Below are 27,913 nucleotides of genomic sequence, written 5' to 3'. Positions count from 1 at the left end.
AGAGATTAGGATTCCAGACTTTCAAGTTTCCAGATTTGAACACAAAGTTCAAGGTTAGGTTGTGCCTTGAAGGAATATTCAGAATTCGGGATCTAGAGTGTGTTTCAAAGCAATTTCAGGAGAGTTTCAATATCGTTTAGCGAAAACTACTAAGGTAATTCTGAAAAGTATACCAAGCGATTACTGAAAAATTAAAAAAAAAATTAAGGAAGATAATTGATCGAACTTGTTAGAATTATCGAGTACATATTTAATTTAAAGAACTTTCGGTTATGTACATCTGGAATATTTGAAAAAAAAAAATGGGAACCCAAATTCTAGCAATTTTGCCATGAGTATTTGAAACGTTATAGAAGCAGTCTTCACATGTAAAATCAATATGTTTGTGGTGTTCTTAGATATTCGATGATTAATAACCGAGACATTTTTTTAGGTTTAAAACGGAAAAAGACGGGAATTTCCAAATGAAAATTAAATGGCAATAATGGTATTGTTTTCAATCACATTATTTTTTAATCTAGGATCTTCAGGATTTTTATAAATCACAAATCTCTGAAATAAATGCTCCTCTTAGCTCCTTACAAATGTCGAAGCCTCAATTTTCTTAATCCCACTATTTAAGATTTCTGTTAGTACAAAGTACGGAGTGTTCAAATATTGTATTACTGCGAGATCTCCGAAATTACCCTAGAACTCATATTTCTAAAACAATGTCTTGCCTCAATCTCCCTCTATTTACAATTCATTCAAATTACCTATTCAACTCAATAGCGTTCGGCCTAGTGACCATACAAATATTCCATGACTAAGTTACTTAGTATCACGAGCAGGAGAAAATAACTTATGAATACCAAATTCAGGTATGATAACAGCATAACTGGAAACCTAAATCCGGAGTGATTTGAGATTTGGGCGTAATTGCATTTGTTAACAAACATGTCAATCACCGATTTCTCGCGAATAAAAGCTCAATCTCGAAAAGTAATAACACTATGAGGTAGAGGAATGATTCCTCTATCATTTGGTATAGTTTGTTTGTGAGATTGAGCTTTTATTCAAGAGAAATCAAAAATTGACGTGTTTGCGTACAAAAGCAATTACGCCCAAATCTCAAATCACTCCGGAAATACGACATTGATGAGCCTGACATAAGAGGTAAAATAGGGGAAATGGCTCTAATGTTGGCCTATGGATCTAAGATTGGGCCCATCGCTAAAAATCTGCTATTTATCAATTTTATCTAGATGAATGCGTCATTAGGACGGTACTTATGGTTATTTTTGGTCACTATTGAAAATTTAGTCGATTGCTGAATTTATGTATGGGCCCAAATTAGGGGCATTTGGGCCAACATTACATCCATTTCCCCTACCAAAAATAATACCTCAAAAATGCTCTACGAATAACGAACTAATAAATAATTTAGTTATTATAATATAATATTTGTTGATACAAGAATTCCATAATTTGTTATTTAAAAGGTCTTCTAATACCAATCCAATATATTTGTTTGGTGTTATTGTCTAAAAACTGAAAGATCATCTCCAGTTTTGTTATTACGGTATTTATTTGATATTTAACTGAATATGGTGCTTTCCCGATTTTGTCTACCCCCGATTTTGCCAGCTTTTTTCTTAATTTTGTCAGCCAGCAGATTTCACTAAATTTTTTAGATTTTAAACATGAATTCTCAAACTTTACGCTGTGAATGATTTTTATGATGTGAATGTTAGGGAAAGCGGGAGTAAAATGTGCATACGGGATAAAATTAACAATTGATGATTTTAAGTGCCTTTTCATTCAAACAGTGGGGTCGCGTAACCTCACTTTTTACCTGTGCACACACTTTCAAAACCAGATTCATATTCATACTCGAATCGGTTGAAAAATACTCTTAATCTTCTAGTTTACTCGAAATCTATCCATTGGAAGCAATATTTTGATAATTGTGTATGTTTTGAGAGTTGGTGCACAGGTAGATTGAGGTTACGGCGACACCACTGCATTCAAATATCAATCAATTCAACGCACAGTTCTTTCATCCCATGAACCTTTTACATTTTAATTCATTTGCATTAATATAATATTCTCCTAAATTGCTGTTTGCATTTTTTTTTGTTTTGCAATTGTAATAAAAACATTGCTTCAATTTTGCTGACAATTTATTCTTAGAAAATAAAAAAGTGCATTACATATTTTATTGAATTGTACATACAAGTTTTTATTGACTTTCAATTTTCAAGAGATTTTGCCATCGCAAATTCTCGAATTCAACGGAGATAAATAGCATCGTCAATTGAAAGGGACAATGCTTCAACCTAATCAGCCCTATCAGCTTTTGTTTTAGATTGGCGGAGAGGCAGTTTGGATTCCGGAAAGCGAGATCAACGGTGCATGCAATTCGGACAATGGTCGAGAGAGTCGAGAAGGCATCCAAAAAGAAGCGTCGAATATGTCTGTGAGAATGCTTCGAAGGCCATCAACACAATAGCTAGAATCATGCTGAACTACTCTATTCCTCGCAATATCAAGAGACGTCTTCTGGCTAGATACCTAAGGAAACTGAGCTGTACGTTCTGGCTCATGGCCATGCGAGTCGTGAGTGCTTACAGAACCATCTAATCGGAAGCAGTATGCTATCGGCATCACCCGACGGAGGACAGCGAGTGCTACAGTCGGAGAGAAGCCGGTACCCGAGCAAAGCTGGAGATCAAATTGAAATCAAAATTTGCTGTTATGATGTAACTTATTTTGAATACTCCAGTTGTTCTCATATGGTTGACTTAAGCAAACATGAGAGCACTGTTGAATCAAACGGAAAACTAATCTTGCTTTCAATGAAATCAATTTGATTACTGATTTTGCATTCATAATGTTTAACTAAATACCCTAACTAAATTGGTACCCAATACTAACCTACACAGCAAAAAAAATTGTAATATCGATCAACGTAATTCAAGCTGATGTATGAAATAATGATGTAATAGCAAAAAGCAGATACAATATTACATCAATGGATGTAATTTTGTTCGCAAAATCGATGTACATCCTACAACTTAATATTACACAACCGGCGGAATGATCTCTGTGGAGCTGTTTGGATGTAATATTCAACAACTTTTTTTTTTTCTGTGTAGATTTACTGCTGTTTAAAATGTTAATTAAAAAATTACGGATTTTGGCTCCGCAAAGTGTCACACACGACTGAGCCTAGTAAATAAATGAACTAGTTAAAAAAGTGGGGTAAAACGCACCCCGGTGTTATATGACCAACAGCGTTTTTTTCTCGTACTATTAAAATACTAATTGATATAAATAATTTCCCAGATGACTGTTCTGCAGCTCTTCTAGTGATTATGGGTGAAACTCCATTAAATTTGTTTTGCAAAACATGTAAATAAGCGCTGTTGGTCATATTATCCCATAGCACCCCGAACCCTATAAAAATTTCATTATTCTGTAATAATTTTGATCACATAAATAATGCGAAAAATTTTCCCGATTTTGTCAGCCTAAAATTTGAGAAGGGACTGACAAAATCAGGAAAGCACTGTAATATCAAAACAAGGTTTTATACCACAATCATAACAAAATAAGGTATCATACCTCGTTAATATATTCATATGTTATCGGTTCTTGCTCAGGATGTGCTGAGCTTAGAAAAGTAATGCAAATTTATTTTTCTAAGTAACTCGATAACAATCATTCCACATTTGAAGATTACTTCAACCTGACGAGCAGGCTAGACTCAAAGATTTGTAATTATTATTAACTGATCTATAACTGTTGGATGATTTTAAAACGTATATAAAGGATTACAACATTATAAAGATCAATGATTTTTTAATATATCAAGTGAGCCATATAAGTTAGCAAATTTGCACTTAGTGAACAAATAAGCATTGAATACTTTCGTTTTTTTTTTTGCTGAATGTCATAAACCGAGAAATTTGTGAGAAATGTAAATTCACTGAGAGATCATCCAGTTAGTTGATATCGAGTAAGAAAGATTTGAATGCACTGCGTTCAAACAAGAGCTCTTGTATCATTCTTCTTCTAACTGTGTTTTGACGCTCTTAAATAAAAGACAAGTGATGAACCAAGCTGAAAAAAGAGCTTTCGCCTGTCCTCAACTTAGTGTTCTTGAAGCACTTCCAGTTATTAATTGAGAGCTTAGTGTATATTATGTGGCCAGCACAATGATACTGCATGCCCAGAGAAGTCGACGAAATTTCCAACCCGAACGATTTCCTAGACCAAACCAGGAATCGAACTCACCACCTGGTAATAGCGTGCCTTTTCTCACTATGCTAACTGAAGGTCCTAAGCTCTTGCATAATATTATATTAGTTATGCACAGTCAGCCACAATAGGTATCATCCAAGATAGTTCTAATCTGGCCTCAGCATAAAGCTCAGACCGTGAGTTTTGTTGTAGTCCCAATTCAAAAATTAAAAGTGTAAGAGAAGGATTAATCTCGTCAACCAATAATTATGTTTAATAATACACAGTGGATTACCATCTATCAATTAATTAAAGCATTTTCATTTGCAAACAAAAGACGGTGTTCTCTCTATCTTCCCTTGACATTGCACATGCCACATCCGCACTTGCCTGCTTGCATACTGTTATGTCACAGATAGTCTTATTGCTGTCCCCACCCATGCCCGATCGCTTAAGTATTCAATGCAACCTTCCATAGCTCACCCGCCGTCGTCACTTTACAATCAGGTTTATGATTCATTCATTTTTTCCATCGTTTGTAGAATAATAATGCCCAGGGGGACCGGTGAGGAGGAAGAAGGTGTCCGTTTGTTGTTCTTACCTCGATTTCTTTTTGCGGTTTTCTCAGCAGCCGTCTACCATAACAAAACTGCACAACTAAATCCATGTTGTTTTGCCTTCGTTGTGTCCTCCCCCACACCATTTCCACCCGAAACATTGTCTCGTTTTCGCCGTAATTAAAACTGTTCCTCTTCCTGTGTTTTTCTATTCCATTCGTATTATTTAGCGATGGCGACGTCGTTGGTTTACGCTGAAACAGGGCGAATTGCCCGGGCAGTATGTGCTCGAGTATTACACGGATCGCAAGTGCCGGAAGTTGAAGGGAATCATCGATCTGGATCAGTGCGAACAGGTGGACGCAGGGCTGCGGTTGGACCGGCAGAAGGAGAAGTATGCACACATGTTTGACGTGAAGACTCCTACGAGGACGTACTACCTGGCAGCGGATACGGAGGAAGATATGCGTGGGTGGGTCAACTGCATTTGCCATGTGTGCCAGCTGCAGGAGACGCAGACCAACGAGGAGAGACCGTACTATAACATCAATGCGATCAACACCGGCGATGCAGTGAACATGGCAGCGGACGTTCCAGGGAACTGTTCGGGCAATGATCATCAACAGGACCATTCTAATGAAACGGAAATTTCGTTCTTGAACCACTCGTCTCAGGGAGAGGTGCATGAGGTGCAACCACAACCGAGACACTCCCTGATGATGGGATACAATCCTTACGGTACGTACCAGAATGAAGAGATGTTGAACTTACGAGCTTCGGAGTACAGTAATAGGGAAACGATTATCAGCGATTCGAAGTTGAGCCACCAAAATCATGCTGCAAGGAATAACAATGTAGAAGCTTATTCGAATCTGGGTACGATCGAACGATCTCAGTCGTTACGTGGGAAGCCAACTTCGCCGGAGAAGGGAGCCACGGGTCCGATTCCGGTGGCGAATCACATGCGAACTCAATCGCTCAACTCGGATCAGAAGACTATTGCTTCTGTGGTGGCTAATAGCGTTAAAAAGATTCCGGAAAATCTGAAACTGAACGAGCGAATGGCCGCAGGTTTCGAAAGTGGCACTGAGCAGCCTTCTCCGGCGTTGAGCACCTCTTCTGGACCGTACATTCCGATCCATGAGTGTTTCTCCGGCAGTCCGATGCAGCATTCACCAATAACTCCGCTGAACTCGTTGGATCCACGATTCTACGACACTCCAAGGAGTCATCCGAGTTCCGGTTTCAATCTGATCAACAATGAGCAACCTTACTCCCCGAAGCGGAACAATGTGAGCGGCCCGGCTCAACATGGTAACAGTAGCTGTTCCAAGGTGTCTCGTAGTGGTAAATCGAGTCCATCGGATTCGGAGAGCGTCTTTACGGATGATGAGAGTGCCGCTGTTGTAGCTGATCCACCCCGAACCAAGGACCGCAATACCAGGCCTTCGGACAGTTCGATCGAAAACGATGCAATTGGGTGGACGTACGTCCAAAGGTTCGCCCGAGTATCACAGGATGACCAATCGAAGGCAGCTGGACTTCCAGCTGCACTGGCTCCGCCAAGACCACCAAAGAGAACCAGTTTGATCTTGGACAGCATTGAGAAGTGAGTTCTAAACGTGGGAAACAGTAATTTTGAAATACTATATGACTCTTTCATTCTTAGACATAAGGAGATCCAATCATCCGACACCGAGAATGCTTCTCCAGCCATTGGCCCGAAGGACGCTAGTTCGGTGAGTGTTCTTTGTCCTACATAAATCATCAAAACACGTACCTATTTGGTATCATGCTCCCAATTTCAGTGCGTAGAGCAATTTTACGACATTCCTCGATCGCACCAACCGGGGCAATACATCGGTGGCAGTAACAAACACCTGCCGGACACGGATCTGCTTTCTCCGATCAATCAGTGCGATCTGATTGCTTCCAGTACGCCGAATTTGGTAGGTGGCAGCATTGTTACCGGTGACACCAATAGCCAATGTGGAACTTTGGGCCGTGCGACATTGCGGCCCCACTGCTACACCAATGCCGCACCGCAGCGCGTCGAAGGCAATGTCTTTCGGTTCGATTTTAGTGAACAGGTAATTAATTGCTCGTCGCCGATACCTTTCACGGATCCGAACACAAAAAGATAATTGTATGTATTTTCTCATTTTGCAGGGTGACGCACCGGCAATCAATCGTAATTTGAAACCAAAATCCACTGTCGACATAACGAAATCGGTCGAGAGTGTGAACCAAGCGTTGAAGCAGGTCAGTTTGACACCCGCGGTGGCGGCGACGACTCCATCGGTGGCACTGAAGAATCCTCCACCGACGGTCGATCGGACGAGGAAGCCAACCACTCCGCAGGTATGTGATGTTCTATGGATGTTTAATGGTCACAATGTAGTAATTTGAATTCAACGTTTTAGATTGGTACCAATTCCATGCGGCGCAAGGGAGGACCCATTTCGCTCAATATCCAAAATCACAACGAAAACGTCTATGGAAATACCCAAGAGCACAGCATGCAGGTAAATAACTTATGGAGACTTGTAAGCCGTTTTAAATATGTCCATATTTGGTTTGTATAGCATGATGATGTCGGCCTAAATGTTCCTAATATTGAGTTCATGTGTACATTTCGAAGCAAAGCATTTTTGATCAATTTATCATTAGTGATCAATAGACTTTTGTTGTGGTGCATATTACTCATCGTACTCATCACTTCGAGAAACATGATGTCAAATCGGACCCATTTTATTGCCAGAACCGGACCGTGACAAGAGAAAAAATCAGATCGTGCCAAAATCGAACCGTGGAGTCTTTGGTATAATGCATTGTTCTCAAACAGATTGAAGAACATTATTTTTTTAACGATGGCAATTTTTAGATCCATACACTGAGGAAATAATTCGTTTGAATTTCATACGAAATGTTTATGGAATTTAACCAAAAGAATTTATTTTGAATTTCATACGATAGAAATATGAACGAACACCTCCGTTATCATTTATGTTTTTTGAAATAGACAAATATAGATTTCATAAATGTTTCGTATGAAAATGATACGTTATTATTATGAAATTTACGTTTCGTTCGTATGAATAAGAAACAAGAGGAATACGAAATGCAATCGAATCAACTATGCAATTCTTCGTGGCTATTCCTGTGCATTCTGGTGTTCGTTTTTTCTTGCAAATAAATTATATACATGGAAACAAACAATCAACTTCTCTAGTAAAACACATTGGAATCTCAAATTCATATTTATTTTATAAACAATTAGAATTGTTTTTGATTTTTTGTGTTGTAATCACTCAAAAAGTAACTTTAACTTTAGAAATTCACGTCCAAATTAAATCGCTCTTCTGGATCTACCAGTGCGCGGTAATGCTTGTTATTAAAGCCATACACTATCATTTCAAAAATGTATTTAGGATCCGGAATATCATTTAGAATGGGGGGAGGTTGTTCATTGAAACTTCCGGTCCGCTTCGTAGCATAGTGCTTGCTAAGATGTGCCCCACTGATTACCTGACGAATGATTTGTTCAAAACAAAATAATATGGCGTACGAGCCGAAATTACTAGCGTATGTCAAAGTTCTGGTGGAAACGTGGGCTGTATTGAAAGGTAAAAACGCTCAATTGTAAATGATATTCCGGATCCTGTAATTGTAATTTATCAGCCCTCACCATGGTGGCCACTACCAACCCATCGTGTTAGGTGAGGACCTACCAAGCCTAAGCGTTAACACATGCCAGACCGTATAGCATGCCGCAATCGTGACTAGCCGGCGCAAAATGTCCAAACTAGTACACCGATACATTAAATAGGGATATAAAAAAACGCTATGGCTGGTCCGTACGGTATACCAATACCTGCCACTAAACATTGACCGTTCCATAATTGGTTGAACCGTGCGGTATATTAACACCTGAAATTATACAAAAACAAATGACATATTAGCACACCCCCGAACAACCCCCCCCCCCCCACCCATATACCTGAAATTATGCAGAAACAAATTAAACATTAGCACCAAATCCCCCCCCATTTGCAACAGCTCCAAGCCATGCAACAGGATCATTTCGTGCCCCATGACAACTTGATTCAGTTGCTTCCAGGTTCATTGTTTTGGCGCCAGCCGGGAGAGACTTGGTCCTGTACCCAATGCTTTCCTTGTCTCCATTCCGCTCAGCTACTCTTCAGATTGTGATATAGTGGGCGGAATATTACAATGTGAGACAATTCAATGCAGACGTCTTCCAAATTTGGCCGATCGTCAGGTAATCAGTGGGTTACCACCTGGCACCTCTTAGCAAGCACTATGCTACGAAGCAGACCGGAAGTTTCAATGAACAACCTCCTCCAGAAATCATCAAGAGAAGTCATTGTTTACAAAAGCTGCTAGGCCCTAATTCCAGGCCTATCTAGATATCACTCTTTTCACCAGTGACAGATACAAAATCTTGTGAAAAATTTAGTTTACGGGAAGATGGTTTTTCTTGGTTTTCTTTGTAGTTTTCCTTCACCGTGAAAAACATTTTTCAAATTAATCTGAAAGCTTAAAGGACAAGGTTGATACAATCCACAAATGGCCGTTGTCATGGCTGATTCGCCTCGTATAATCAGCCATGATCGCGGACATTTGTGGTTTCTATCAATGTTGTCCTTAACTAAACCGGGAAACTTAAGACTACTTTTTTTTTAATGTTTTGATCATTTAGTCTGAAATCCTCGGGCCAAACTTGTCCGAAAATAAAAATAAAAATCCCCACAGCCGTCAACAATTTGCCTGTTAACCATGATTACACTGTCACAATTAATCTGTACGCTTTGACTGCACACAGTTCGACGACTCTACCCTATTTGACATAATGCTATTTGTAATAATGTCGTTTGGTATAATGGCAATTTGATGAAAAAGAACTCTATTGATAGCAAAGATTACAACCTCTGAAGAAAGGTTTGTGTATTTGCTCATTTTGCTATGCGATGTTTCAGCCTTCACTCAAGCACAGCGCTACTTGGATTCTGGCAAAGTTGCCAGTCTTCTTGATACTTGACAATTAATCTGTACACTTTGACTGCACACAGTTCGACGGCTCTACCCTGATATAATGCTATTTGTAATAATGCTATTTGTTTGATATAATGCTATTTGTAATGATATCATTCGGTATAATGGCCATTTGGCATAAATGTGAAAAAGAACTTTATTTAAACCGTATTTCGTCTAGAATTGACCAGGCCCTTCGTTGTGTTGCTTTTATCAGAAGACGGTTGCTCCAGCGTTCCGAAGACAGACTTCTAGCGAACTGAGGACTCGTGCTTTTTGTGGCATCCGAGAGGCAGCGCATTTTCGCCCTTTTCATACCATATACAAGAATCAATTTATGCGCAAATAATTACATTCGAAATGTTATAAAGGGTGTCCACGATGAAATTGCCACACACAAAATTGATTCGCAAAATTCGAGTTTTCATCCGATTGCCATCAAATTTTCAGGGATTGAGAAATAACTATTAAACTTCATTTTACCATTTTACTCGTATTTTATTTACAGTCCATACGCAAATGCCCGCACCTTGGCCTTAACCCCGGCCATAAGATTCTGCACAACCTGTGTATCAACCGTTTTTTGCATGTAAACCCATACTTTCTTCAGTTCCTCGACTGTCTTCACTACCTTAGGTCGTTTAAGAAGGTGCTGCTTCATAATCGCCCAGTACTTCTCGATGGGGCGGAGCTCCGGAGTGTTGGGAGGGTTGAACATTTTCGGCACGAAATTGACCTTATTGTCCGCATACCACTTCAGCACGTCCTTGGAGTAGTGGCATGAGGCCAAATCCGGCCAGAAGATTGTTGGGACGTTGTGGGCCTTCAGGAGAGGAAGCAGCCGCTTCTGGAGGCACTCTTTTATGTACACCTGTCCGTTCATCGTGTCCTGGGTCACGAAAGGTGCACTCCGCTTCCCGCACGTGCAGATGGCTTGCCAAACCAGGAATTTCTTCGCAAATTTGGACATCTTCTGAGTGCGGACATGCTCCGGAACGCTGAACTTATCCTTGGCCGTGAAAAACAGGTTGCCGGGGATCTGTTTGAAGTCGGCCTTCACATATGTTTCGTCGTCCATGATGCAGCATTCAACTTTCGTCAGCATGTTGAGGTACAACTTCCTGGCACGGGTTTTGGCGGACTTGTTCTGCTTCTCGTCGCGATTAGGGGCCTTTTGTACCTTGAACGTTCGAAGCCCAGCCTTAGTTTTGGCCTTCTGGACAAAACTTCGGCTTAGGTGCAGCTTCTTAGCCACATCCCTAACGGAGATGTAACGGCGTTCGGATTTCGGTTGAAGGCCCCAACTACGCGGTTGTGATTTTTGGTGTTGTACTTTTTCCTTCACTTCTGGGCTTCCGATCGGTGGTCAACCGTTCCTCGAACCGCTTAATCACTCGCGACACCGTGGAATTCGCGATTCCCAACGTTTTAGCGATGGAACGATGCGAGAGATCCTTGTTCTCGTGATGAATGCGCAAGATTTTATCACGCACGAGCTGTTCTTTCGACTCCATTTCCGCGAGTTTTGATCACAGGACTTTAAAACTTGCAGGATGTAAATAATGCACTATGAACTAAATTCACCGAAATTTTATTAAAATTCTACCCAACGGTTAAAAAGTTAGAGCAATTTCATAGTGTGGCAATTTCATCGTGGACACCCTTTACAATATCAGCAACAATGTCTTTGTTTTGCGACACTATAATTTAAACGTGTAACTATTATTTGATGCTTTTATGCCAAACGGCAGTTATGCCAGATCAAAAACATTGAAAGCTGAATTGGAGCTTATCGAGGTAAACAATAACCCCTGCACCTAAATAAATTGCTTATTCAACTTTTAATCAGCTGAACTGGTTAGTTGGGAATGGCCGTTATGCCAAATGGGGTAGAGCACAGTTCAACAATCAAAGATCCTTTGACTGTTTGTAGACAACTGCACACCGATCACACTAAAAACTTAATTTTATTTGCCGAATCTCGGCAACTTTTGCTGAACATTTTTTCTGAGATTTCAGCAAAAGTGACGTTTGATTGCTGAGTATAGGAAAATGTTTCACTGAATTTCAGCTAACAGTTTGATTTGTGTTCCGTCGATCTTATTTTCCGTACTGACGCCAGGGAGGCAGCTCCCAACCCACATCTGGACTTAATCTATCGACCCCCCCTGCGCTGCTGATTTCAGCTAACAAACATAATGTTTGCTGAGATCTCAGTAAAATGTGTTGCCGACCAAGTGCTAGGACGATGAGAACAAAAAGTTCACTTTTACCCATATGAACTTCAACGGGCCAGTGCAGTATGAGCTTGGTGAAGCAAAATCGATATTTTGAACCAGTCTAGTATACATATAACTTGGAAAACCAACATTCGATCCGAGTGTCATATTCCAATCTATTCAGCTCGACGAGATCGTTCCATGTCTGTATGTGTGTGTATGTTATTTTTGTAAGACATGTTTTTCGGCAAGCACATCACTAAATTGAACGCAATAAGTGCCAAATAAAAGGCCCCGTAGCCCTTTGGAACGCAACTGAATATTTTTTGTCTAGAACCGTGAATGTATCATGCAACACATCAAAACACATGAGAATTCGTAAACAAGTTTATTGGTAGCCATATTGAGTGCCCAGCAACACATTCGGACATGTTCCGGGTACTCCCAGGTGGCGGCCAGTGAGACAAAACAAAAATGGAAGATAGGTGGGGCTTATTACGGATGTCACTTCACGGTGAAAACTTGTCACTTTTCGTCACGGTGAAGTGATTCCCATTTGATTTGTACGGCAATCACGGCTCTTATTCTGAGTATCACTTCCTTATCACCGTGTAGTGACACCCGTAATAACAGTCGCTAAAATGAAAGGAATTGTGGAACGCTTTTCAATATTTTTGATTTCAAATATGAGAGATATGGTTGGAACATGTGCCGGCGAAAACGGGTTATGAGTCTAGATTCGACCTGACACGTGTCAAATACATCAGGCGACAAATAAAATCACTTGGGAATTTAAAAACAAGTTCAAGTTCTGACTTGGGTCAAAAACCATCATGCGAAACATGAGAATTCTAAAACAAGTTCAATGTTAGTCATATCGGTTGCTTCGAGGGAAGTGGCCTGTTTCTGATTTGTGCCAAAACTCATCAAATCACATAAGACTTAAAAAAAAAGGTAATTGGTAGTCAGATGGGGTACCCAGGATAATATCCAGACATGTTACGAGTGACCTGGAGAAGTGACAATTTTCTTACATCTAAAGAAACCCATCGACACATCAAATAACATAAGAAAAGAATAAACTCATTGGCTGTCATATTGAGCTCCTACCCGAGCAAAGTTAGAGATCAAATTGAAATCAGAATTTGCTGTTATGATGTAACTTATTTTGAATACTCCATTTGATCTCATTTTGGTTGACTTAACGGTTAACACAGCAAAAATGAGAGCAACATTTTGCACTGTTGAATCAAACGGAAAACTAATCCTGCTTTCAATGAAATCAATTTGATTACTGATTTTGCATTCATAATGTTTAACTGAAGACGGGCCTGGCGGAAATGGTTAGCATCCATGCTTTTCACACCGAAATACTTTAACTCAAATCTCACCTCGGTTTAGTCACGAATGACCTAAAATGTGTTAAACAAAACAAATAAACAGTATTCGTTAGTTCAACAGCATATGAACTTAAATCAGATTTTTAACAAGAAATTAACAGCAGAATTACTAGTTAAGTTAGTTAGTTGACTGCATAATGAAAGCACAATATGAAATCAGACTTCTGTCGCGACAATTGAAAGCAAAATGAGTTTTCATAATGATAGGAACTGCAAACTTTAATATCGATTTGCTTTCATTTTTTAAATCGACCGCTCAGGTAGGCCCGTATTATTCTGTACTGAACTTCATTTAGGTAATTCAATTACTTCTTTTCCCTGGGCGGACTTGAGCAATTTAGTCGGCATTTGAATAAGTAAGAATCCACCATAGGTGGATACATTCAGGTTTTTGTTTGTTCCATGGTGTAATGGTTAGCACTTTGGACTCTGAATCCAACGATTCGAGTTGAAATCTTCAGTAGGTTTTATTTTACTGATTTTGTTTCTCACGCCAATCAGGTACATAGGGGAAATGACGGCTTCGGCATGACAGACTATTTTCGGCAACCCAAATTGAAACACTATTTTCACTGGATTTTCTTACGAAAACACTTCGCTGAATGCATGCAAACGATTCTTTATGCTTTCAGCTTCAATTTGACTATATTTTTACCACTGAGAAAAAGCAATCTAGCAGGGTTTTCTTGAAATGAATGAAACACACGCACTACAAATTGTAGCTGATTTCGAGTTGCCGATAATAGAACAGCAGATTTACATGCAGTTCAAATGGAACGGTTGCCGAAGAAAAACTGGTTGCCGACAATACTCGCTCTCACTAGAGAAGATTGGAGCTTTGTAAAAGCGTTTCAAAACAGTTTTTGACAATTCTTTCGACTGAAATTGTTAGAGCAGCTGGCAGCAAATGTTTGTAAACAAACCAATACTGCACATGTGTGCGTTCCATAGAGAAAAAGGCTATAGAAAGAAGGTCGCTGCTTAGGTTGCCGAGAATACGTAAATTCCCCTATATGGAATTATTAAATCCATAACTCATTAGGTTCTGGAAGACTTGTACCTATACAACATATCTACTTTCCCTTTTCCCATTGCAGCATCTATCGGGCATTTCTCCACGTACTCCCGGAAAAAACGACGACCGTTTGCAGTATCTCGACCTTGATCATTCAAACAGTCCACAGAAACCGTCCAACCATCACGGTGGACTCGGTGGCCATTCGGGAACTAATCACATCGGTAGTAACGGCCCCGGTGGTTCCAGTAGCTTAGCTCCTCCACCCGTCGCCCGAACACCCTACACGACGGTTGATTTCGTGAAAACCGATGCTCTCAACCGAATCCGTGAGGACTCGGAAGCCAATCGGAAGCTGAAGGACTAAGATTCGAACGTAAGTACCGACGCATTCCATTAACCACTTCCCCCCTAAATTGCCGAATCAAATCAAAACGCACAAATTGGGAAACGCTACATATTTTCAATTCTAATTATCTAAAAGTGCAATTATCTGAATGCCTTACAACGTAAAACTGAAACAAGCCCAAAACAAGACGAAAAGCACAAACCAGTCTTTGCTGGAAAGTGAATTGAAAAAAAAACGAACTCTGTGATTTCGAAAGGAAATATCACATTAATTTTTCCTTGCAAAACAAAACGAAAATGAAAACCTATCGAACAAATTAAAGGTAGAAGACACGATCGTCGCACGCACAAAGCGAACAAGTATTTTTCAACCTTGCAAGAAGAGGTTCGAATTGTACAACGAATTCAATTTTCCTATAATACTACACACCATGTTGAATAGAACAATTATCAAAATGTATAAGACTATATCCCTCTGTGTATAGCCGTCTGATTGTTTTTAGAAAAAGAAAAGAAAAAAATGTTTTGTAATATTTTGAGTATACTTTAGTTAGGCACAAAATATCAAACTATGTACTTGTCTTAGTCTCAATTCTATATTCACGTTCGTATATGTAAAAAGCATTACTCTAGACGCTATTCAGATTTTATAAAAGTCACCCGTTGATTAGAGAAAAGTTAACTCTTGGTAGGGAATATATTGTCACTAGGTAAACTTACGCTCGCTGATTCTAATTTCATATGTTAACGCATAAAACATTTCAATAGACGTCAGCTTCAAAGTGTAAACGAGTACAGATTCTTTATCCGAAATTCCTTTAGAGAGGGAAAGAGTAAGGAAGGCTGTTGGTCGAATCTACGCCGAATTATACGAAGAATTATTTTCCAATGGTCTCGGACAATCGCTTCTTATCCTTCTTATCGTCGCTTCGTTAAGTTATCCTCAAAATCTGCAAAAATACAACGAGTACGAGGTATTCCCCGGAGTCGACGACCTCGTCCGGGTTCTTCCAGGAGAAGTTGGTAGAAACATTCGGAGGTAGTTGTATGAACCTTCTGGGGTCAGTTAAAATACACTTCAAGCTAGATGGACATCTGGGGAAGTCGGAAGAAAGTTCCGAGAGATGTTTAAGTAAAAATTTGAATGAAATCTGGGAGAGGTGGAAGACACTTCCAGGGGTAGCCAATAGGACTTCAAGGGAAAATTAAAAGAAAGTATTAAAGGAAGTCGGAATCAATTGCTAAGCTATATTAAACAAAAAATCAGGGGGCTGTCACAACTTAATTCAATACTCCTCCCAGCGTTGCCAGATGCATCTATTTCCAAGTTGGATACCGATAAATAGATAAAGGTCCTCAGAATACCGATTCTTGTGATGTTATACAGATTTTTCTAATCAATATACTGCCGGTAGAAGCATAACTGTACCATGTTACAAAAGACAAAAATGAGAAAACTGCAGTTAAATTGAACAGACGTTTTGCTGCTATCGTAAAATTTCACGGAAAAATTTGGTTGTGCTTCGAAAAACTAACGTAATACAACTATTCCATAGAAAGTTTGTCAAAATTTTGCATAAAAAGAAATTTTTCCATTACAAAATCTTCTGTGATACTTATGCTGCGAATTTCTCTGACGAGTTGAAAAATGTACGCATATCTGTCCCACTGTGAACAACTTTTCAGTTGCTGCTGTTGTTATGTTTGACACTTCGTGAGTGACGGTTGGAGTTTTTTCTTTAAAATTGTTGATTTCAGTGCCAACATTTCAAAGGGGCGTAATTACATTTGTAAACAATGGATTTAGCCGTCGATTTCTCATGGAAAAAAGCATACTCATGAAAGTTAATGACGCTTCAAAGACACAGACAGAGGAATATTTCATCTACCAGCTAGCATTGCTAATTTGGAGGGGTGTGCATTTACTTGCGAGATATCGATGGCTAAAGCCAATGTTTACAAAAGCAATTACGCCTCTTTGAAATGTTGACACTGATTTGAATGTGGACCGGAAACGTCTGCCATAGAAAATTTAAAACAGTACGGTGGTTCCAGTGATAGTGATAGCTATTAGTCTTTAACGAGACAATTGCTCCTGTTGGCGCATACGCACGATCATTTTCAGTGTCTGCATGTTCACGTTACACGCACAGTACACGTTGAACTTATTCAAGCCTCGCCCGTACGTGGACATCATGAGAAAATTGTTTTTTTTTCTCAAAAAGGACGATATGAGCTAGGATACGCAAGCAACATCAACAACCTTAAATACTGCAAACTATTTTGCAAGAAACAACTCCAGCTGATCGCCAACGATACGTTCTCTACTGCAGCTAACGTACTCTAGTAAAGGTCTCCTCGTTGAATTGAAGTAAATAGGAAGGTCTCTCTGTTGGCAGTTGTCGTACCTGTTATTGGAGAAGACGAAACATCCAGAGTGATTTGAGATGTCCGGAGACGAGTAACGCGAATAAAAACTAGTGATTACATATAACAGTATCTACAACCAATATAAGAGTCCTTGAATGAGAACCATCAGTTCGCCCTTAAATGTTCTCGGAGGCCCACGAATTTGGAATAGCAATGGTTCTTAACAACCCATTATTTGTAAGGTTCCCTTCAAAAAAAAAACCTTAATACATAAGGTTAAAACTTTATCACACAAACGTTCATGTAAAGTTCCATAACCATTTCAGTTAAAGTTTAGCAGGGATTATAAACATTTTTTAAGCATTTTGGGTAAGGTAAAGTAATTGTTCGCATTAGTGTGGGGTGCGCTTGGGCCTTTACCATTGACAAAGCTGCATATTCAAGAAACCGGCGGTTGCTCTACCATAAACAGCCTCTTTATATTGAAAGTGGTTTAAAATACGCAACCGGAATCATTCGAAAAGTTTTCTTTCACCATTATAACAAAGAGGAATAGAACTTTCAAATGTTATACGGTTATCAACCGGAAACGTCCGGAAAATTAACTTATTCAATTTTAAGTGAATTCTATAACATTTCATTAACTGCTTGTATGCGTATGTTCATGAATTGGCAAACATCAAACTTGTTTATTTGCATTCCATATATACAAAGTGACTCGACTAACCTTCTTCAACAATCTCCACGTCGGTTTTGTTTGAAAATTATGCGACAACGCTTGAACGATTGACGTTAAATCACTAAATGAGAGTGTTACGTTAACACACATAAAAACAGATTCTAACCCCTTTTGAATGTACAACACATAATAAATTCAATTTGTATGTTTGGACTACCCTGCGCTTTGGTCAGAGAGCGTATAGGGCGTCGTTGTGCCAATTTGGTCGTGGCACATTTCGAGTATGAGAGAGTGATTGCAGTTTGCTCAAAAGTGCCTGAGTAAAATGCAAGTATTTTCGATGATTACCCGTAGTTGTTACAGTGAAGATATACACACATATTCTCGTTTATGTCTGGACGTGTTTGCCATATAGAAACATTTTTATTTGATTTTGTGTGGTGGATGGGTTTCGGGCGTGGACAGGCATATGGGCGATAATATTAAGTTTACGTTAGGATAACGTTGAAACATTGAGAAATGTATCTTACTTACTTACTTAAGTGTCCTGAGCGCCATCCCTGGCGCAAAGGGCCAACGTGAAAGATCTCCATCCTGGGCGATTGTTTGCTTTCGCCTTGACCTGGGCCCAGGTCAAATTCCGGTCGACTTGCTTAATCTCCTTGTTTAGGCTTCGCCGCCATGAGCCCCTGGGTCTGCCTCTGCTGCGATGTCCGGCTGGATTCCAATCCAGCGCTTGTTTGCAGATTTCATTTCCGCTCTTCCGTAGAGTGTGGCCAACCCACCTCCACTTACGTTCCCGAATTTCTGTCGATATCGGCTTCTGGTGACACCGTCGATGGAGCTCGGCATTCGAAATCCAGTTGTGAGGCCACCAAGCACGAATTATATACCGCAGGCATCGGTTGATGAACACCTGCAGCTTCTGTGTGATCTCCGCTGATACGCACCATGTTTCGCTAGCGTACAGCAGTACAGATTTCACGTTAGAGTTGAAAATTCGGATCTTCGTGCGGAGACTAATCTGATTTGACTTCCAGATGTTTCGTAAACTCGCAAAAGCAGCCCTTGCCTTCTTGATCCGTGCACCTATGTCACTCTTGGTTCCGCCGTCCGACGCTATCTGGCTGCCAAGATATTGGAAACTTTCAACCTTCTCCACTTCCTGACCAGCTACCGTAAAATTGGATAGATTTCCCGTGTTGATATCCAACGATTTAGTCTTGCTGACGTTGATGTTGAGACCTGCCGCTGAGGAGCGTTCGGCGAGATCGTCGAGCTTACTCTGCATGTCAGAACGCCGTTGTGATACTAAAGCAACGTCATCCGCCAAATCTAGGTCGTTTAGATGCTCCATTGTAATAGGCTGCCAGAGCAACCCACGGTTCGGCACACGGTCGATCGCACCAACCATTATCTCGTCGATTACGATGAGGAACAGTAGCGGTGATAGAATACATCCTTGCCTCACTCCAGCGACTACCCGGATAGGGTCAGATAGGGCTCCGTTGTGCAGCACCCTGCACGTGAAAGCCTCATACTGAGCTTCGATGAGGTTGACGATTTTATCCGGAACTCCCTTGCGCCTTAGGGCGCCCCACAGGTTTTCGTGGTTGAGTCGGTCGAAAGCTTTTTCGTAGTCAATGAAAACCAAGTAAAGGGACTCTTGGAATTCGTTGACCTGCTCCAAGATTATGCGGAGCGAGACAATATGGTCCACACAGGATCTTCCAGCACGGAATCCCGCCTGCTGCCGTCGGAGAGTCGCGTCGATCTTCTCCTGTATCCGGTTGAGGATAACTTTGCATAGAACTTTGAGAACACAACACAGTAACATAATGCCACGCCAGTTATCGCATACAGTTGGGTCCCCCTTCTTTGGGACCTTCACTAAGACGCCCTGCATCCAGTCAGCCGGAAAAGTCGCGGTGTCCCAGATATTGCAGAATAGTTGATGCAACATTTGTGCAGATAGCATGGGGTCAGCTTTGAGCATCTCTGCTGATATGCGATCGACCCCGGGAGCCTTGTTGGATTTCATGGTTCGGATAGCAGCTTCGATCTCCGGTAGGGATGGCGCCTCAGAATTGACGCGAGTGATGCGTCGCACTCTTGGCGGTTCATGCCGAGATGTTGATGGCTGGTTGACCGACGAAACTTGTAGAAGCTGTTCGAAGTGTTCAAACCAGCGTTTCAGCTGATCAGTGGGGTCGGTGAGCAACTGACCAGTCGCGTCCTTCACTGGCATCCTAGGATTCATCCTTGCTCCACTCAGGCTTGAGAAATATATCGCTTCAGTTTAAGAAGCACTTCACTTCGCAACCGATGAACCATTCTGACGGCCCACATTGCCGTGCAAGCGCCGTGTGTTGGCAGGGTCCAATATTGGACAGTTTGACGTATATAAAGTACCATCAGTTAAAACTGTATTTTTGAACTTTATCTCTATACAGTCTTAGATGTTTCTTAGTAGATTATCATGTTGGTGTAAGCTGATTCAAAGAGTAAATGGTATTAACATTGAGCTGTCCATAGTTGGGCGTTGTTGAACTTCTGGTACTTGCGCAACATTTCATCTGAATACCAAAGTAACCATATAATCACAAAATAGCTTTAGGTGTGGGTTCAGAGTGGTACAATGTCACTGAGATATGGTTAGTTGGGTATTCAGATGAAACTATTACTTTAAAAAACTAATCCTGGTTGTATCTCTTTTTCGTTTTTTCGTTTGCATGTAACACTGTTTGATATTACTAACCGCACCGAGCCTTCATTCCGGGTGGTGAGTGAACCTGAAGAAGAAGAAGAAGAAGACCATAAACCCCTTCTCGGAACGAGTGTTTTGTTAGTGGACCTGGTCTGCTATTCAAGGTTGGACTCTGTGATGATAAGTATCACATAACAGGTAAAGTAGGCAGCACCATCTTTATCGAAATGTAAGTATTATTGACAATAATCATAACTAGATTATATACAATACAATAATACAATAAGTATTATTGATAATAATTATAACTAAATGAAACATAAATGCATATTCATCAGCACTCATTCTCTACCAATTCTGTTTTTCAATACCTTTTTCTCTCCTTTCTCTTATCCTTCATCTATGCATCTACGCTTCTATGTTAAGGATCACCTAAACCCTCATTCAATATTCGGCTGATTTCAATCGACTCGCATAAGTCATTATCTAAGAGCCATCTTATCTTTATCTATCTGATTGCTGCATGGAAGGTGTATAATTGGTCACCAAAATTACACTGGCGACCAGACTCAATGCCCCCTCCAGCATGACACAATAACAATAACAATAAATAACAATTTGTATGTTTGGACTTATGATCAGGTTATTTACTCATCTGTGAGTCGACGTGACTCTCTGTCAGTTGTGAGGTGACAAAAACTACGTCGTTGTGGATCAAATCAAATGGACAATTTTGTTTTCAAGAGTTTGTCCAATGACAGTGACTGCAATCAGAACATAAAAAATGATAAATATTTGTTTTCTTACTAAACAACAATGTGATATCCTTGAAATGAAACAATTTCTTAGCCTTCATTTATTGTAGATATTTGACTGAAGTTTCATAGTTGCTAGAGGTTGTTTTTATTAATAGCTCATAGATAGGTAAACCCATTTCAGATCATTTAGCGTTCCTCCCTTTATCTTTTTTTATCTAATACTAAATTTGCACGTGTTGTATTTGTTTTCTTTGTTCTCTAAAGCCCTACAATATCGAAATTTTAATTTTAAATTGCACATTTATTTGGTTTTCGTTCTTATGTTGGAATCATCAGGATCATCGAGAATTAGAAGTAGTGGATGTAGTAGTAGTAGTAGTAGTAGTAATAGTAGTATGGAGCAACAATCCTCCTAATGGATGATGTAATCTTTCAGGAAGTCTTCCTGAATATTTCTGCAACGAATTACAGTTGACTATTGAGTTGATAGGGTATCGTTTCAAAAATCAACAAAACAAAATTCAAAATTCAATCGCTGGTAACGAAACAAGGTCCAAACGGAAGTAATTAACATTTTTTTTTTTTGCAACGATTTTTACTTACTTGGCAATAACTAAACATTGCTACTAGATACAACAAGCTCTGACATCTACACAACAATAAATATCGTTCTGTGGTTTTCTGTTCAAATGCGAGATAAGCTACTCCGACTACGAAATCATGCAACCTCCGTTAGTTAAGTGAAATGCGATTCTTAAATCTTCAGTTTCATATGAGATCAATGTGATATTTTACATTTCTGGTCTACAGGATCAAAAGAGTGATAGCTCTTTGTTGAAAAGAGGTTTGGAATGTTTTTTTTTTACCACAACTTATTGTGGTAGAATTTGAGATCGAAATGTCCATGGTCGGTCAGATGGCTACTGTCGGAACCCTTCGAGTGGACGGATTCATTATCGTTGTCCCCGGAAAGACTGTTCCGCGTACTTGACTTCCCGATCGGTCGATTGATCTTCACCGAGCCGAATCCTTCGTTCTCTTCCTGGTCGAATTCCATTTTTCCGGATGGAGTCACAGCTGCTCCCACTCCCGAAGACATGTTCTTCAATCCGGTGTGTTGCTTTGTGTAGCGCATGGGTTTCTTCAGACCCGGATGTTCCGGCGTCTGTTGCTGGCTGATCGATTGGGGAGAAGCAGAATTTTCACGATTAGTCATCATCATCTGCTGATCCTGGTGCGGAATCTGTTGCTGTGGCGTTAGTTCGAGATGATGCGGATGGAAGCTGTACGGATCCGGATCAGCGGAATCTGGAATGTCAGCATATTCATCGGCAAATTTCACTTCTTGACCCGATTTGTGGTGGTGTTGATGATGATTATTGGCCTGATGGTCAATGTAGTCGGCTGGCTCCGACATGGACAAATTTTTCAAATTAGCCGATAGGACCTCCTCAGCAACACCGTCATTGCTGGGTTGTGCTTCCGCATCTGAATCATGCTGCTGCTGGTCATACTCGTTCGAATCAGGATGATTATGATGATGATCATGGTCATGATGATGATTTTCGTACTCATTATTGTTAGCAGTAAAGGCGGAAGTAGCTGGAGGCGCATGATGGTTGTTAGTGGAAGAGGAAGTGCTGTAAACACAAAGTGACAAACCGATTTTGGTTGCGTTCAAACTTGGTTAGTAACTACCGTTAGCAATTGTAAGTATTCTACTAGCATTTGGGTGGTGATATTATTAGAATATATACCAATAATTTTCAATTATATAACAATTTTGTAAAACAAAATGCGTGCAATTTATTAAGTATCGACAAAACGAAGATGACAAATAATATAAAAACTGAATTGAAAAATCAATTAATGTAGGCAAAACAATTAATATTGCAAGAGAAGCCCGTCTTCTGTTTTTATCTATTTCGTTTAAAATTATGATTGCACAAATGATTCGTAGCGCTGGGTGGAAAAGATCTTACAAAATAGTCAAAGCATTTTCTATACCAAATAAAATTTAAAAAAAATACTCCATAAGGTTCATCTCACGATTGGTTGGTTCTTGGTTGTCCTCGCGGGGAAGGCCAAAGTAAACTCGGATCACAATAATTTTACGCTGCCGGGTCGAGAATTGAAACTAAATCGAAAACCATAAATACGTATGCTAATAGCTATATCCGTTGTGTGTTTGTGTGAACTAAATACGTTTTTGCTGGTGAAGTGATGGAGTTCTATATAAAATTTCTGAAATTAAAACATAATGGCGAAATTAAAATGAAACCGATAAAGAACAAAACAAAGCTAAAAGTTTACTAAAAACAAAGTTCATCACGCTACACTTACCTATCGGGCTCGGTTGATACTGCCGTGGGACTGTTGTGAATTATCTGAAATAGGAACGAACACAGAAAACTGTTATTATACTGGAACGATTGAGGTAATTTCACAGTGGATAAGCAATTTCATTATTTTCCACCCACAAGATAGTAATCATAAAGTTAAGCACTGAAATTTTGACACCAAAATAATGATAGGTGTTGTATCGAGTAGCATTCATGCACGTTATGTTGAGAATTGCATGCATGCATTAAAATGATTTGATTTGCGCGAGGAATATAGCAGGCACTTATATGCTCACTTTAGAGGAAAATTACTTGTACGCTGTCCCAGTGCCAGTGCATGAATTAGTTTGCGTCCAAAGCAACCGCAGAATGGGTAAATTACTTTGTCCCAGTTAGAATGCAAGCAAAAAGGATTCTTAAGATGGTCTGATATGACGGCAAACAATTTATTGCATGGAAAACAAACGAGCAAACCTAACGATTCTGCTTGAAGACCGAACGACTGATTCTACAGAACGATATGGATGTCTGATTCACATGAACTATTCATAGTGGCTGAACGAAAGACACATAGTAATATTGATATTTAGCCTAGTTCTAAAGAGATCCTTCAATCAATTTATATAAACCAATGATAGATTCTCTTCGCCAATCATTCAATCTATTTCGAATTATGGCGGTATGAGTGAACATAAGGGTGGCCCAAATTAACACTTTGTTTGTAAACCTGGGAGCTATACATTATCAGAGCTTTGTAAAGCCTTTTGATAACATTCGTACTCCACCTGCTTCTACATAAGATTAGATCTAAGTTTACTATATATTCGGTAAGATGCGATGGTTTCTTCAGTCGAGTATTAGTACAAGCACTGAAGAAGTCTGCACATAGTATAAGAAATACGCGCATCTGTCAATTACTAATCCTTCTCTATTTCTTTGAACGCGATGTGTGAACGAAACGGTAACCATTTTGATATAAATCAGTTTGATTCCACCCACATGCATTTTCTGTCACTACACTCTAAAAAATCTTCACGTTCGATTTACGTGAAATATCACGCAACTGATCTGTATTTAGACAATCTCAAATGTTACGTGACGTTAGTAACTTTGACCTGAATTGCACGTCATGTACACTAAAAATGTTGGTGAAATCGACCGCATATTAATGTAAACAGATTTGGTGTATTTGTGTTTGTGTGTTTGGGACTTCGATATTTCCGCAAAACGGGATTTACGTGATTTTCAGGTAGGCAAACAAAATCAATATGACGTCACCGAGCGTGGTGGAAGACACCTCAAAGATTCAAAATTTTCCAGCAGCTTGCTGCAAATATTGGACGGTAATTTGATTCTTTTACATTAATTGACAGACAAACAGACATAACGCATTGAATATTTCCCACTGTAAAACATCGTCGCTAAAACATTACCGCCATCTGTTCAGTATACTGTGGTGGGCACTACACTGAACAGATGGCGGTAGTGTGTAAACATCAAACGCAAGGGAATTGACTATGCGCGCCACAGGTGGCGGTACTACCAACTACGATACTTTCAAATTGTCCGTTAAATGCTTGTTCGATGAACAACTTGCGAGTGTTATGTCTGTTTGTCTGTGTGGATATGTCGCCTTTTTCTAGTTTTATAATTTCAGACGGTGGCATCAGCATTTTGAGTCTGCAAACATCGCTGCAAACAGTTGTTAAAATTTTGTCAGAAATAAAAAAAACTCATACACGTTTCTACCCGAGGGAGACGACTTTATCTACGATGCAGAATAGATTGTGTTTTGCTCTGGCTAGCAGCGCGCACGCTAAGTAGATAGAAAGAAGATTGATGACGATTCTGAGGATTTCCTGCAAAAAGATGATGCGCGATACAAGTAGATGCGAGAAATTAAATAAGATTTTTTGAAGATTGATTCGCTAGTGCGCATCTAGACTTGAGATTTAGATGTGTCGCCCCCTCGTTTCTACCTCGGTTTCTACCTCATAATAATCAATTAGTCAATAATTTACAATTTTATGAGCAGATATAAGCATTAATTTTAACACGTGGATTTTATATCTGCCCGATAAAATTGCATAATATTGACTGCTTCTATATATACTTTCCATTATTATCATTCAAAATTCACATACAAATTACGTGAAAAGCATTTTAAACAAAACGGAATATCACGTAAAAGTTACCAGTTGTTCAGTAATTTTCACTTCGATTTCACGCAAGCAGTATGTGAAAATCGGGTCTTATTTACTTGAATAATCACGTAGATAATCAAAGCTGGATTTTGATTGGCTACGTGTCATTCCGGTAAAAGTTACGATAAAAATAGGGTGGACGAAAACCACCTATGTTTTCACGTAAATCGGACGTGAAGATTTTTCAGAGTGTAGGATGCTTGCTTAATCACCAAAAGTTTCTCCTTAAGGTGATTCCTTGTAGAGTCCACATATGGCCGCTACGTAGGCGATAAATGCACTTCCACCTCGAATTTGACAAGTTTTGTCAGTTTCATTGTAGTACGTGTCGTGGAAGCTGATATTTGTGCACTAATGTTTCGAAGTGGTAGCAAGAATAAGGATCTCACAGCGAAACACCTTAAAGGCTGGTACGCAGCTGAAAGAAAACGGAAAAGTAATTTTTGAGGAATATTCCCAAAAAAAAAAATTTTACAGCTATAGGGAGGTGTCTTTTGCTAAATTTTGAGATCATAGGGGGGTGTCGTTTAATTATAAAATCAACAATTATCAGTTTGTATGTTGTTAAAATGCATACAAAACATAGTTTTTACAGCAAACGTTAAAATTACCTAATGGAATAATTGATCAGACCATTATTCCGCAAGGAAAGTGAAATTGCATTCAGAATGCGCCACCTTCATGTCGATCAAGATACTAATGTAATCGATCTTTCCTTTACCGATTTCTTTTGAACTGCGTACTGGGTCAAGAAATGCTAAGGAAAAGTAGTTTCTTTAGCATTCCGTGTCCTATCCCGTAGCACGTAAAAACGTCATTACTTTTCAGCTGTGTACCAGGCTTAACATGGCAATTTCCACACCCTTATTAGTTGCTTTTCTGACTGTTTTAGGATTTTCCGCTAGGGATAGATATGCAATCGGTTCCGTCTCCTTCTTGCATATGAAACAGTTATCTATAAACCTGCAAAATATATTTCCGGTGCGCACGTCAAAACTCAGCTCCGTTGAAAATTTGTTCAGGAAAACACGTTTAACCAAACGCTGACAACCCGATTTTTTCGTGCCTTCAGCGCATCGGAATTATATCTTTCAATAATTTCACTTATCGGTAATTTAAACTTTTTCTCATTCATGACTTCTTTCTCATGGTTGGCGAGTGTCTACGGTCCATACACATTTATAAACATTTGTATTGACGGTTGTCTATGCTGGAAGAAACCTGAAACCTCTAAAAAAATGTCAACGTAGCATATGAACAGCCCCAACCCATTTTGTTGAACATCATCCGGTTTACACAGTGACGCAATTATCCACTTGGAGAATAAATTTTGTCACAACCAACAATGCATAGCTCTATTCAAAGATGCAAAGAGATTTATATCAAGGCTCTGATATTTTTGAGGGATTTTAACCTTAATGGATATGCCTATTAAATTGTATGAGGCTAGCGAGATCAGTCAGAGATTCCCCTGATATTTAAAAAAAAAATCTCTGAGATTCCCTAAATGTCCAGGTCTTAAATGGAATTCCCTAAAATTATCCATGTAGTCGACACCCTGAAGCTCTCAATTAATAACTGTGGAAGTGCTTCAAGAATACTAAGTTGAGAGCTGGCAAAACTCTCGAAAAAGAAGCAAATTACAAATTATTGCATGGCGCGCCCCTTTGTCAGACAAAATTGGATTCCTTAGCAGCAAAATTAAGGTATGACACCGATAATGACCATGCATCAGAACCCTAGTCTTAACCACTTCAAACTAGGGAACAACGAATTGAAGATTAGGAATCACATAGTTTCTTGTTTCAAGATCATCCTCGTCTTGTCACTATCAACAAGGCATAAAAAGTAACAAGGAGTAAGATGTGTTCCTTAGATTACTGAAAAATCCTGTTCCCCTAGTTTGAAGTAGTCAGGACTAGGAATCGGTGGTAGATCTTACATCCCGTAACGTACCACGAAAAGGTAATCTACCCACGTTACGGAGCTTCAAGAATACTAAGTTGTAAGCTGGCAAACTCTCGAAAAAGAAGCA

At 39.6% G+C, this 27,913-nt stretch overlaps 2 protein-coding genes across 2 annotated transcripts in view; one reads left to right on the top strand and one right to left on the bottom strand.

The window, feature by feature from the left end:
* dos (daughter of sevenless) overlaps positions 1 to 15,607 on the top strand; it is a 38,865-nt gene extending 23,258 nt beyond the window's left edge. The window contains exons 2-7 of the mRNA XM_065219859.1: positions 5,012 to 6,390; positions 6,451 to 6,520; positions 6,590 to 6,871; positions 6,951 to 7,142; positions 7,205 to 7,306; positions 14,553 to 15,607. Coding sequence (XP_065075931.1) covers positions 5,012 to 6,390; positions 6,451 to 6,520; positions 6,590 to 6,871; positions 6,951 to 7,142; positions 7,205 to 7,306; positions 14,553 to 14,837 — 2,310 coding nt within the window. The 3' untranslated portion in view covers positions 14,838 to 15,607. The remainder of the gene's footprint in view (positions 1 to 5,011; positions 6,391 to 6,450; positions 6,521 to 6,589; positions 6,872 to 6,950; positions 7,143 to 7,204; positions 7,307 to 14,552) is intronic.
* Positions 15,608 to 21,445: 5,838 nt separating this feature from the next.
* The window catches only part of Atat (alpha-tubulin acetylase), a 59,046-nt gene continuing 52,578 nt past the window's right edge, over positions 21,446 to 27,913 (bottom strand). The window contains exons 7-8 of the mRNA XM_065219874.1: positions 23,676 to 23,719; positions 21,446 to 22,972 (exon numbers count right to left, since the gene is read on the bottom strand). Coding sequence (XP_065075946.1) covers positions 22,195 to 22,972; positions 23,676 to 23,719 — 822 coding nt within the window. The 3' untranslated portion in view covers positions 21,446 to 22,194. The remainder of the gene's footprint in view (positions 22,973 to 23,675; positions 23,720 to 27,913) is intronic.

The sequence above is a fragment of the Ochlerotatus camptorhynchus genome, unplaced genomic scaffold, assembly GCF_037179485.1.
Source record: "Ochlerotatus camptorhynchus isolate MF236.1 unplaced genomic scaffold, CSIRO-AGI_Acam_v1.1 ptg000112l, whole genome shotgun sequence".
Classification (NCBI taxonomy): Eukaryota; Metazoa; Arthropoda; class Insecta; order Diptera; family Culicidae; genus Ochlerotatus; species Ochlerotatus camptorhynchus.
The sequence above is the reverse complement of the archived record's forward strand: the minus strand, read 5'-3'. Positions and strand labels throughout refer to the sequence as shown.